Source organism: Panulirus ornatus, chromosome 47 (assembly GCF_036320965.1).
Source record: "Panulirus ornatus isolate Po-2019 chromosome 47, ASM3632096v1, whole genome shotgun sequence".
Lineage (NCBI taxonomy): Eukaryota > Metazoa > Arthropoda > Malacostraca > Decapoda > Palinuridae > Panulirus > Panulirus ornatus.
In genome coordinates, this window is record NC_092270.1 from 6,807,532 (window position 1) to 6,821,032 (window position 13,501).

At 41.0% G+C, this 13,501-nt stretch overlaps 1 protein-coding gene across 2 annotated transcripts in view; it reads left to right on the top strand.

Moving 5' to 3' along the window:
• Positions 1 to 13,501, top strand: part of S1P (membrane-bound transcription factor site-1 protease) — a 50,132-nt gene that overhangs the window by 29,652 nt on the left and 6,979 nt on the right. For both annotated transcript variants that reach the window (XM_071689582.1, XM_071689583.1), the window contains exons 13-15: positions 417 to 700; positions 8,090 to 8,190; positions 12,138 to 12,283. In XM_071689582.1, the coding sequence (XP_071545683.1) occupies positions 417 to 700; positions 8,090 to 8,190; positions 12,138 to 12,283 (531 nt within the window). The remainder of the gene's footprint in view (positions 1 to 416; positions 701 to 8,089; positions 8,191 to 12,137; positions 12,284 to 13,501) is intronic.

Below are 13,501 nucleotides of genomic sequence, written 5' to 3' on the forward strand. Positions count from 1 at the left end.
CCTACTTCTTTTACTTTTTCTTTTACCTAAGATGGCTTTTCATCTGGGGACGTTATGCACATGCTATGTGGTCACTGTGAAGTTTTCATTATGGGTTGGAAGAAGGATGTTAGAAGTATGAAGAGCATTGAAAAACAGAGATTCAAAACCCAATGACAAAATATTGAGAAACAGAATTATACAGCTTGTGAATTTATTTCAGAATTACATGTGTTGGTTCTGGACTCCATCACTCAGGATACATTTATATTTCTTGGCCCGGACACAACTTACCACTGAACTAGTAAACTATGGAATGAATTTGTATTTTTTATACTCATTTTGTTTTGTTATTGTCCAGTTTATGTTTCAAGGAGTATTAATGTATTAACATTGTTGTATTATATCTACACTTCCATATTCACTGTATATTTCAGATGTCCCAATCTTAGGTTTACTTCAAACAAAGAGCAACACCAATGATGATACAGGTGATAGCAGTCAGCATCGTGGTGGTCGTTTGGTGGTATATGGAGATTCAAATTGCCTGGACAACAGCCATCTTCAAAAAGATTGTTTCTGGATGTTGGATGCTCTTCTTGAGTTCACTACCACAGGGCACTTGGCAGGAGTATTTACCTCAAGTGCTGGAGCACCAGTTCCTCCAACAACAGACTTACCAACCAAGATGGAAAACAGTAACTTGCATAAGCATTCAAAGGTATGTTTTGTACTCCTCACTTATTTCCCAAAGTGACACTGAAAGCGAGTAACTACCACTATAAACTATGAAGTACAGGTTTGATCCTGGAGCCAAATATGGTTGAGATTGCAGTGTCTTGGATTACAGCTAAATACTGAACCATGGCATACAAAACATCTGGGATAACCATGGAAAGGTCTGTGGCTTCAGTGCATTACGCATGACAGCTAGAGACTGAGTGTGAACGAATGTGGCCTTTTTTGCCTGTTTTCCTGGTGCTACCTTGCTAAAGAAGGGGGTAGCAATTTTGTTTCCTGTGGAGCAGGGTAGTGCCAGGGATGGATGAAGGAGAGCAAGTATGAATATGTAGATGTATATATGTATAATACTGTGTATGTATGTGTTGATATGTGTATGTGCATGTACGGGTGTTTTTTATATTTTATTTTGCTTTGTCGCTGTCTCCCGCGTTTGCGAGGTAGCGCAAGGAAACAGACAAAAGAAATGGCCCAACCCACCCCCATACACAATGTATACACACACACACGTCCACACACGCAAATATACATACCTATACATCTCAATGTACACATATATATACAGACACAGACATACATACCCATGCACACAATTCACACACAATTCACTCCCATCGCCACCTCGCCACACATGGAATACCATCCCCCTCCCCCCTCATGTGTGCGAGGTAGCACTAGGAAAAGACAACAAAGGCCCCATTCGTTCACACTCAGTCTCTAGCTGCCACGCAATAATGCCTGAAACCACAGCTCCCTTTCCACATCCAGGCCCCTCACAACTTTCCATGGTTTACCCCAGACGCTTCACATGCCCTGATTCAATCCACTGACAGCACGTCAACCCCGGTATACCACATCGATCCAATTCACTCTATTCCTTGCCCTCCTTTCACCCTCCTGCATGTTCAGGCCCCGATCACACAAAATCTTTTTCACTCCATCTTTCCACCTCCAATTTGGTCTCCCACTTCTCCTCGTTCCCTCCACCTCCGACACATATATCCTCTTGGTCAATCTTTCCTCACTCATTCTCTCCATGTGCCCAAACCATTTCAAAACACCCTCTTCTGCTCTCTCAACCATGCTCTTTTTATTTCCACACATCTCTCTTACCCTTACATTACTTACTCGATCAAACCACCTCACACCACACATTGTCCTCAAACATCTCATTTCCAGCACATCCACCCTCCTGCGCACAACTCTATCCATAGCCCACGCCTCGCAACCATACAACATTGTTGGAACCACTATTCCTTCAAACATACCCATTTTTGCTTTCCGAGATAATGATCTCGACTTCCACACATTCTTCAAGGCTCCCAGGATTTTCGCCCCCTCCCCCACCCTATGATTCACTTCCGCTTCCATGGTTCCATCCGCTGCCAGATCCACTCCCAGATATCTAAAACACTTTACTTCCTCCAGGTTTTCTCCATTCAAACTCACCTCCCAATTGACTTGACCCTCAACTCTACTGTACCTAATAACCTTGCTCTTATTCACATTTACTCTTAACTTTCTTCTTTCACACACTTTACCAAACTCAGTCACCAGCTTCTGCAGTTTCTCACATGAATCAGCCACCAGCGCTGTATCATCAGCGAACAACAACTGACTCACTTCCCAAGCTCTCTCATCCCCAACAGACTTCATACTTGCCCCTCTTTCCAAAACTCTTGCATTCACCTCCCTAACAACCCCATCCATAAACAAATTAAACAACCATGGAGACATCACACACCCCTGCCGCAAACCTACATTCACTGAGAACCAATCACTTTCCTCTCTTCCTACACGTACACATGCCTTACATCCTCGATAAAAACTTTTCACTGCTTCTAACAACTTGCCTCCCACACCATATATTCTTAATACCTTCCACAGAGCATCTCTATCAACTCTATCATTTGCCTTCTCCAGATCCATAAATGCTACATACAAATCCATTTGCTTTTCTAAGTATTTCTCACATACATTCTTCAAAGCAAACACCTGATCCACACATCCTCTACCACTTCTGAAACCACACTGCTCTTCCCCAATCTGATGCTCTGTACATGCCTTCACCCTCTCAATCAATACCCTCCCATATAATTTACCAGGAATACTCAACAAACTTATACCTCTGTAATTTGAGCACTCCCTCTTATCCCCTTTGCCTTTGTACAATGGCACTATACATGCATTCCGCCAATCCTCAGGCACCTCACCATGAGTCATACATACATTAAATAACCTTACCAACCAGTCAACAATACAGTCACCCCCTTTTTTAATAAATTCCACTGCAATACCATCCAACCCTGCTGCCTTGCTGGCTTTCATCTTCCACAAAGCTTTTACTACCTCTTCTCTGTTTACCAAATCATTTTCCCTAACCCTCTCACTTTGCACACCACCTCGACCAAAACACCCTATATCTGCCACTCTATCATCAAACACATTCAACAAACCTTCAAAATACTCACTCCATCTCCTTCTCACATCACCACTACTTGTTATCACCTCCCCATTTGCGCCCTTCACTGAAGTTCCCATTTGCTCCCTTATCTTACGCACTTTATTTACCTCCTTCCAGAACATCTTTTTATTCTCCCTAAAATTTAATGATACTCTCTCACCCCAACTCTCATTTGCCCTTTTTTTCACCTCTTGCACCTTTCTCTTGACCTCCTGTCTCTTTCTTTTATACATCTCCCACTCAGTTGCATTTTTTCCCTGCAAAAATCGTCCAAATGCCTCTCTCTTCTCTTTCACTAAAAATCTTACTTCTTCATCCCACCACTCACTACCCTTTCTAATCAACCCACCTCCCACTCTTCTCATGCCACAAGCATCTTTTGCGCACTCCATCACTGATTCCCTAAATACATCCCATTCCTCCCCCACTCCCCTTACTTCCATTGTTCTCACCTTTTTCCATTCTGTACTCAGTCTCTCCTGGTACTTCCTCACACAAGTCTCCTTCCCAAGCTCACTTACTCTCAACACCCTCTTCACCCCAACATTCACTCTTCTTTTCTGAAAACGGGTGTTTATGTGTGAATATATATATATATATATATATATATATATATATATATATATATATATATATATATATATATATATATATATATATATATTTCTTTTCTTTTAAACTATTCGCCATTTGCCGCGTTAGCGAGGTAGCGTTAAGAACAGAGGACTGGGCCTTTTTTGGAATATCCTCACCTGGCCCCCTCTGTTCCTTCTTTTGGAAAAAAAAAAAAAAAAACGAGAGGGGAGGATTTCCAGCCCCCCGCTCCCTCCCCTTTTAGTCGCCTTCTATGACATGCAGGGAATACGTGGGAAGTATTCTTAATCCCCTATCCCCAGGGATAATATATATATTTTTTTTTTTGCTTTGTCGCTGTTTCCCGCGTTTGCGAGGTAGCGCAAGGAAACAGACGAAAGAAATGGCCCAACCCACCCCCATACACATATATATACATACGTCCACACACGCAAATATACATACCTACACAGCTTTCCATGGTTTACCCCAGTCGCTTCACATGCCCTGATTCAATCCACTGACAGCACGTCAACCCCGGTATACCACATCGATCCAATTCACTCTATTCCTTGCCCGCCTTTCACCCTCCTGCATGTTCAGGCCCCGATCACACAAAATATTTTTCACTCCATCTTTCCACCTCCAATTTGGTCTCCCACTTCTCCTCATTCCCTCCACCTCTGACACATATATCCTCTTGATCAATCTTTCCTCACTCATTCTCTCCATGTGCCCAAACCATTTCAAAACACCCTCTTCTGCTCTCTCAACCACGCTCTTTTTATTTCCACACATCTCTCTTACCCTTACGTTACTTACTCGATCAAACCACCTCACACCACACATTGTCCTCAAACATCTCATTTCCAGCACATCCATCCTTCTGCGCACAACTCTATCCATAGCCCATGCCTCGCAACCATACAACATTGTTGGAACCACTATTCCTTCAAACATACCCATTTTTGCTTTCTGAGATAATGTTCTCGACTTCCACACATTCTTCAAGGCTCCCAGGATTCCCACCCCCTATGTTTATAGTTGTGTTACTGGAGTGATAGTTTTCATACATGGTGCTCTGACAAGAAAATAGTGAAATTGGAATAGAATGTAGCTTAGACATTGAAGCTTATTCTTTCATTGAAATGTGAACAAAGGGAGCATTTTTTTAAAATGATAGAGCTGGAAAGCAAAAAGGTATTTTTCATGAATGTACTGGAAAAGTTGAGGTCCAGATAAACTTTTGGTCTGTCAAGGCTTTATTATGGCGGATGACCAACTACCTACCCTCATGTATCCAAGATATGGTTGTACTTTGTGTAATGAAGACAATTGAGAAACATCATAAGCCAATATTCCAGTTTCATGATAAGAGAAGTGGACCAGGCAGTATGATACAGTGGTTAAATTGATGAAAACTACTATTGACGTTTGTGTAAATAAATTATACATTTCCCTTTTCCATAGCCAGAGGTTGAACCATTATGTGACATTCATTTTTTCATTTCATTTCAAGCTAGAAGTTTCAGTTTTCTAAATTATTTCTTACATTTTTCATATATATATATATATGTATATGTGTGTGTGTGTGTATATGTGCGTATGTATGTGTATGTGTGTATGTATGTATGTATATATATATATTATCCCTGGGGATAGGGGTGAAAGAATACTTCCCACGCATTCCTCGCGTGTCGTAGAAGGCGACTAGAGGGAACGGGAGCGGGGGGCCAGAAATCCTCCCCTCCTTGTACTTTTTTAACTTTCTAAAATGGGAAACATGCAGGAGGGTGAAAGGAGGGCAAGGAATAGAGTGATTTGGAGCGATGTGGTATACCGGGGTTGACGTGCTGGCAGTGGATTGAATCAAGGCATGTGAAGCGTCTGGGGTACACCATGGAAAGCTTGTGTAGGTATGTATATTTGCGTGTGTGGACGTATGTATATACATGTGTATGGGGGTGGGTTGGGCCATTTCTTTCGTCTGTTTCCTTGCGCTACCTCGCAAACGCGGGAGACCGGCAAAAAAAAAAAAAAAAAAAAAAAAAAAAATATATATATATATATATATATATATATATATATATATTTCAATCGAGTAAGTAATGTAAGGGTAAGAGAAATGTGTGGAAATAAGAGTGTGGTTGAGAGAGCAGAAGAGGGTGTTTTGAAATGGTTTGGTCACATGAAGAGAATTAGTGAGGAAAGATTGACCAAGAGGATATATGTGTCAGAGGTGGAGGGAATGAGGAGAAGTGGGAGACCAAATTGGAGGTGGAAAGATGGAGTGAAAAAGATTTTGAGTGATCGGGGCCTGAACCTGCAGGAGGGTGAAAGGCGTGCAAGGAATAGAGTGAATTGGAATGATGTGGTATACCGGGGTCGACGTGCTGTTAGTGGATTGAACCAGGGCATGTGAAGCATCTGGGGTAAACCACGGAAAGTTCTGTGGGGCCTGGATGTGGAAAGGGAGCTGTGGTTTCAGTGCATTATTACATGACAGCTAGAGACTTTGTGTGAACGAATGGGGCCTTTGTTGTCTTTTCCTAGCGCTACCTCGCACACATGAGGGGGGAGGGGGTTGACAGCGACAAAGTATAAAAAAAAAAAAAAAAAAAAAAAAAAAAAAAAAAATAAATATATATATATATATATGAATACGTGGAATGAAAGCAGAATCAGTTGAATGTGAATGGTTTTGATAGAATTCATGAGTTTTGATTAGGAGAAAAGATAATCCAGGAAAGGTATTCTGAGATTTCAAATTAGGAGAGAGAATACTGCAGAAAAGGAATTTTGAGTGCAATATGAAGTAATGAAACATTATTTCATTAAAAGAAATTGTAAGGTAAATGGGTCTGTAAGAAAGCTCCCTTGATAGAGGATATTATGCGAGTACTAAGAAGAATCCCTTCTAAAGTTTTCCGAAATTCATGATCAGGTTTAGCTGGACCAAAGTTCCCACTCAGAACAAGGAGGAATTGTTCAAACAACCTTTATAGGCCACACTACTTTCATGATGAACACGTGGAACTGCACTAAATACGAAAGATTTAACCAGTGTGAATGTTGAACAAAAGCTGGCCATTATTCTTGCCCTCTTTGTCTTAGTTGCTCAAAAAATTGTGATCACTATCACATACCTTACAATTTTAGAAGTACTAGATGTTATCTTAAGCAGCATCTTTAGAGCTCAGCAAGCACTTTTTTGAAGTCCCAGCATGTGGATCTGGAATGTGCCATGCCTTATAAGTGTTTATTTGTGAGTAGTAAAAACTTTCTTCTAGTATGTTCCAGTTTATGAGGAGAACTTAGTGATCACCTACTTTCAAGGCTACTTTTGTTTCAGTCACTGACCTGCATCTAGTTTTTGATCAACATATATATATGTAGGCTAAAACAACTGGTATCCAGTTTGTAGTTTTTGTTTCTTGAACTGATATTTTTACACCTTTAAAGGGCTGCAAAAAGTATTGTGGAAGGTGTGTGGGTTGATCCCAGTTGTTCAGGAGTGCAGGTAATGGGAAGTGTCTTTGCACGCCATTTCTTCCACCACAAACGATTACATTTAAAAGTGTATCCTTATTAGAGCCCATCATAGCTTCATTATTCCCTTGTTCAATGTGGTTTTCCATTTTTCATTACTTCCTGATTCTGTAACTTTTTTCAGTCATTCTCTTTCATGGATTTTAAGCATTTATTCAAGACTTATAATTGGAAATAACTTGATTTTGAGAGTTGTTTTTATTTTTGATAGAAATTGTGACAAAACCTATGGAAGGTTTGACATGTTAAGATATATAGGCTGCCTATCTGTATTTGGACTCCTCTCAGAGTCTTAGAAATATGGAAAATGCCATTCATATTGGCTAGCCTGAAATATGGTCAACCAGAATTATTGGTTTTGTACTGAAACAAGATCCAATGTCAACTTCACAGCCCAGCTTGGGATATAAACTCAAAGTCACCTGCTATCATGCAGAGACAAAGTGTGTTGTCATCTCAGTGGCCTTTGTGTACATATTTAATGACCAAATTGTTTGGAAGAGATTCTGCATGGATCATCATGCTCATCAAATTACACTTCCTAGTAGATGTAGAAAGAATGCATTATATTGTGTTCTGTGTTTCTGATACAACACTCTCTTACCAGGTTTTATTGGGCGTGCTGGGTGCAGGGAGATGCAGCTGCCCTATATTTCTGCCAGCCATACCCCATACCTATCAGAAACACCCCATCCTAATAATCAATTGTCAGTCTAAGTGTTTGTCATGAGTATTCGTCCAGCATGCTTACCCAGTACCTAACACTGCACCCCAACCCAACAGGTTGTTGAGCATACGCTGGGGATGGAACAAATGCGACCACTACCTGAATGTCCCATGTTACTGCCTGTCATAGCACAGCCTCTTAATGTATCAAACAAGAAGTAAGTAATGTTCAGTACAGCATATATGACATGATCTAAACAAAAAGTAACTTTACAAGTAGACTTCTTGATAACACTGAATATATAAATAAATATATAATGTAAATATAATAAGTATAATAAATGAATAGGGGAGAAAAAGTACTTCCCACGTATTCCCTTCACTTCATAAAAGGTGACTTAAAGGGGAGGAGTGGGAGGCTGGAAATCTTCCCCTCCAGTTTTAACTTTTTCAAAAGAAGGAATAGAGAAGGGGGCCATGTGAGGACTTTCCCCCTTAGGCTCAGTCCTCTGCTGTCTCGCTTACACAGGAAATAGTGAATATGTATGAAATATATATATATATATATATATATATATATATATATATATTTTTTTTTTGCTTTGTCGCTGTCTCCCGCGTTTGCGAGGTAGCGCAAGGAAACAGACGAAAGAAATGGCCCAACCCACCCCCATACACATGTATATACATACGTCCACACACGCAAATATACATACCTACACAGCTTTCCATGGTTTACCCCAGACGCTTCACATGCCTTGATTCAATCCACTGACAGCACGTCAACCCTGGTATACCACATCGCTCCAATTCACTCTATTCCTTGCCCTCCTTTCACCCTCCTGCATGTTCAGGCCCTGATCACACAAAATCTTTTTCACTCCATCTTTCCACCTCCAATTTGGTCTCCCTCTTCTCCTCGTTCCCTCCACCTCCGACACATATATCCTCTTGGTCAATCTTTCCTCACTCATTCTCTCCATGTGACCAAACCATTTCAAAACACCCTCTTCTGCTCTCTCAACCATGCTCTTTTTATTTCCACACATCTCTCTTACCCTTACGTTACTTACTCGATCAAACCACCTCACACCACACATTGTCCTCAAACTTCTCATTTCCAGCACATCCATCCTCCTGCGCACAACTCTATCCATAGTCCACGCCTCGCAACCATACAACATTGTTGGAACCACTATTCCTTCAAACATACCCATTTTTGCTTTCCGAGATAATGTTCTCGACTTCCACACATTCTTCAAGGCTCCCAGAATTTTTGCCCCCTCCCCCACCCTATGATCCACTTCTGCTTCCATGGTTCCATCCACTGCCAGATCCACTCCCAGATATCTAAAACACTTTACTTCCTCCAGTTTTTCTCCATTCAAACTTACCTCCCAATTGACTTGACCCTCAACCCTACTGTACCTAATAACCTTGCTCTTATTCACATTTACTCTTAACTTTCTTCTTTCACACACTTTATCAAACTCAGTCACCAGCTTCTGCAGTTTCTCACATGAATCAGCCTCCAGCGCTGTATCATCAGCGAACAACTACTGACTCACTTCCCAAGCTCTCTCATCCCCAGCAGACTTCATACTTGCCCCTCTTTCCAAAACTCTTGCATTCACCTCCCTAACAACCCCATCCATAAACAAATTAAACAACCATGGAGACATCACACACCCCTGCCGCAAACCTACATTCACTGAGAACCAATCACTTTCCTCTCTTCCTACACGTACACATGCCTTACATCCTCGATAAAAAGTTTTCACTGCTTCTAACAACTTGCCTCCCACACCATATATTCTTAATACCTTCCACAGAGCATCTCTATCAACTCTATCATATGCCTTCTCCAGATCCATAAATGCTACATACAAATCCATTTGCTTTTCTAAGTATTTCTCACATACATTCTTCAAAGCAAACACCTGATCCACACATCCTCTACCACTTCTGAAACCACACTGCTCTTCCCCAATCTGATGCTCTGTACATGTCTTCACCCTCTCAATCAATACCCTCCCATATAATTTACCAGGAATACTCAACAACCTTATACCTCTGTAATTTGAGCACTCACTCTTATCCCCTTTGCCTTTGTACAATGGCACTATGCACGCATTCCGCCAATCCTCAGGCACCTCACCATGAGTCATACATACATTAAATAACCTTACCAACCAGTCAATAATACAGTCACCCCCTTTTTTTAATAAATTCCACTGCAATACCATCCAAACCTGCTGCCTTGCTGGCTTTCATCTTCTGCAAAGCTTTTACTACCCCTTCTCTGTTTACCAAATCATTTTTCCTAACCCTCTCACTTTGCACACCACCTCAACCAAAACACCCTGTATCTGCCACTCTTATCATCAAACACATTCAACAAACCTTCAAAATACTCACTCCATCTCCTTCTCACATCACCACTACTTGTTATCACCTCCCCATTTGCGCCCTTCACTGAAGTTCCCATTTGCTCCCTTGTCTTACGCACTTTATTTACCTCCTTCCAGAACATCTTTTTATTCTCCCTAAAATTTAATGATACTCTCTCACCCCAACTCTCACTTGCCCTTATTTTCACCTCTTGCACCTTTCTCTTGACCTCCTGTCTCTTTCTTTTATACATCTCCCACTCAATTGCATTTTTTCCCTGCAAAAATCGTCCAAATGCCTCTCTCTTCTCTTTCACTAATACTCTTACTTCTTCATCCCACCACTCACTACCCTTTCTAATCAACCCACCTCCCACTCTTCTCATGCCACAAGCATCTTTTGCGCAATCCATCACTGATTCCCTAAATACATCCCATTCCTCCCCCACTCCCCTTACTTCCATTGTTCTCACCTTTTTCCATTCTGTACTCAGTCTCTCCTGGTACTTCTTCTCACAGGTCTCCTTCCCAAGCTCACTTACTCTCACCACCCTCTTCACCCCAACATTCACTCTTCTTTTCTGAAAACCCATACAAATCTTCACCTTAGCCTCCACAAGATAATGATCAGACATCCCTCCAGTTGCACCTCTCAGCACATTAACATCCAAAAGTCTCTCTTTCGCACGCCTGTCAATTAACATATATATATATATATATATATATATATATATATATATATATCCCTGGGGATAGGGGAGAACGAATACTTCCCACGTATTCCCTGCGTGTCGTAGAAGGCGACTAAAAGGGGAGGGAGCGGGGGGCTGGAAATCCTCCCCTCTCGTTTTTTTTTTTTTTTTTTTTTTTTTTTTTTTTTTTTTTCCAAAAGAAGGAACAGAGAAGGGGGCCAGGTGATAATATTCCCTCAAAGGCCCAGTCCTCTGTTCTTAGCGCTACCTCGCTAACGCGGGAAATGGCGAATAGTATGAAAGAAAGAAAGAAAGATATATATATATATATATATATATATACATTATACTTGATCGCCATTTCCTGCATCAGCAAGGTAGCGCCAAGGAACAGACAAGGAATGGTCCATCCACTCATACACACACGCACAGGAGCAAAAGAATATTTCCCATGTATTCCCTGCGTGTCGTAGAAGGCGACTAAAAGGGGAGGGAGCGGGAGGCCAGAAATCTTCCCCTCTCAAGAGGACCAAGAGAGGATATTCCCTTAAAGGCTCAGTCCTCTGTTCTTAATGCTACCTCGCTAATGCGGTAAAAAAAAAAAATATATATATATATGTACATAATGTATATACATATAATTATATACACATATACACATGTACATATTCATGCTTGCCTTCATTCATTCCTGGTGCTGCCCCGCCCCACAGGATATAGCATCACTAACCCCTGCTTATTATGTTCTTACCACGGGGAAATGAAATACGATAAGTTCCCAAGTGCATTTTTGTGTGATAATCACATCATCATGGGAGATGAAAGAAAAAATATAGCAGTCAGTTGATTTATAAAGTTATATGGGGCATTTCATTTTGTATGTAGATATATCTAATCTAAATGTATGTTGTAGATAAACTGAGGTATGATTAAATTCAAGCTTGTGAATATTTTATTTAAATGATATTTTTTTATACAAGGAAATGAGTTCATGTCAGTACTTTGAAGGTGCTTGCTTAAATAGCTTCATTTTCATAATTTTCTTGTACCTGAAAGTTGAAATGTCTTTTTCCTCCCCAACAGTCTAAACATCCATGTGGGACTTAAGTTGCTATCACAGCCAGAGATCGTAGCAGCTGTGAAAGTGGCACCAGTTGATGTTCAGCCCTTGCCCTTAGATAGTCATGGTAGCAGCCAAGGGGACAGTGCTGGTGGTTCTTCAAGTGCAGGTTTGTGTACTCTTTATCTCATATTTCCCATTCCTTTTTGACAAAGATGTGGCATTTGATCCCAGTTGAGTTTCTTATTCCTGGATAAATAAATGTTATGATTTTTACATAACTTTTTAATGTATCCACTGGTTAAGTGTCAGAGTTATGTGCTAGTAAAGGGCAGGCGATTGGGAATACTCCGTAAAAAAAATTCACAAGTAAACACACTTAAATGAATGAAGTTAGGGGTCAGAGTGCAATATTGGATTATTCACAAGGTGGAAACGACAATCAACTGTGAAAGGAGAAAATTGAAAGTAAATGTGAATAAGAGCAAGGTTATTAGGTTCAGTAGGGTTAAGGGACAAGTTAACTGGGGAGAAAGAATACTTCCCATGTATTCCCTTGTGTTGTAAAAGGCAACTAAAAGGAGAGGGAGCAGGGGCCTGGAAATCCTCCCCTCCAGTTTTTACTTTTCCAAAAGAAGGAACAGAGGAGACCAAGTGAGGATTTTCCCTCTTAGGCTCAGTCCTCTGTTCTTAACACTACCTCGCTATTGCAGAAAGTGGCAAATATGTATGAAAAAGATATGTTTGAATGGTAAAAAATTGGAGGAAGTGAAGTGTTTTAGATATCTGGGAGTGGATTTGGCAGTGGATGGAACCATGGAAGCAGAAGTGAGTCAAAGGGTGGGAGGGAGGTTGAAGGTTCTGGGAGTGATGAAGAGTTTGTGGAAAGAATGTTATCTCAGAGCAAAAATGGGTATGTTCGAGGGGATGTTAGTTCCAACAATATTATACGGTTGCGAGGCATGGGCTGTAGATAGGGTTGTATGAAGGAGGGTGGATGTGTTGGAAATGGAATGCTTGAGGACAATATGTGGTGTGAGGTGGTTTGATTAAGTAATGAAAGGGTAAGAGAGATCTGTGGAAATAAAAAGAGTGAGGTTGAGAGAGCAGAAGAGGGGTGTGTTGAAATGGTTTGGACATATGGAGAGAATGTGTGAGGAAAGATTGACAAAGAGGATATACATCAGAGGTGGATGGAACAAGGAGAAACGGGAAACCCACTTGGAGATGGAAGGATGAGTGAAAATGATTTTGAGCGATCGGGGCCTGAACACACAGGAGGGTGAAAGGCGTGCAAGGAATAGAGTGAACTGGAAGTGTGGTATACTGGGGTCAATGTGCTGTCAGTGGACTAAGCCAGGGCTTGTGAAAAATCTGGGGTATACCA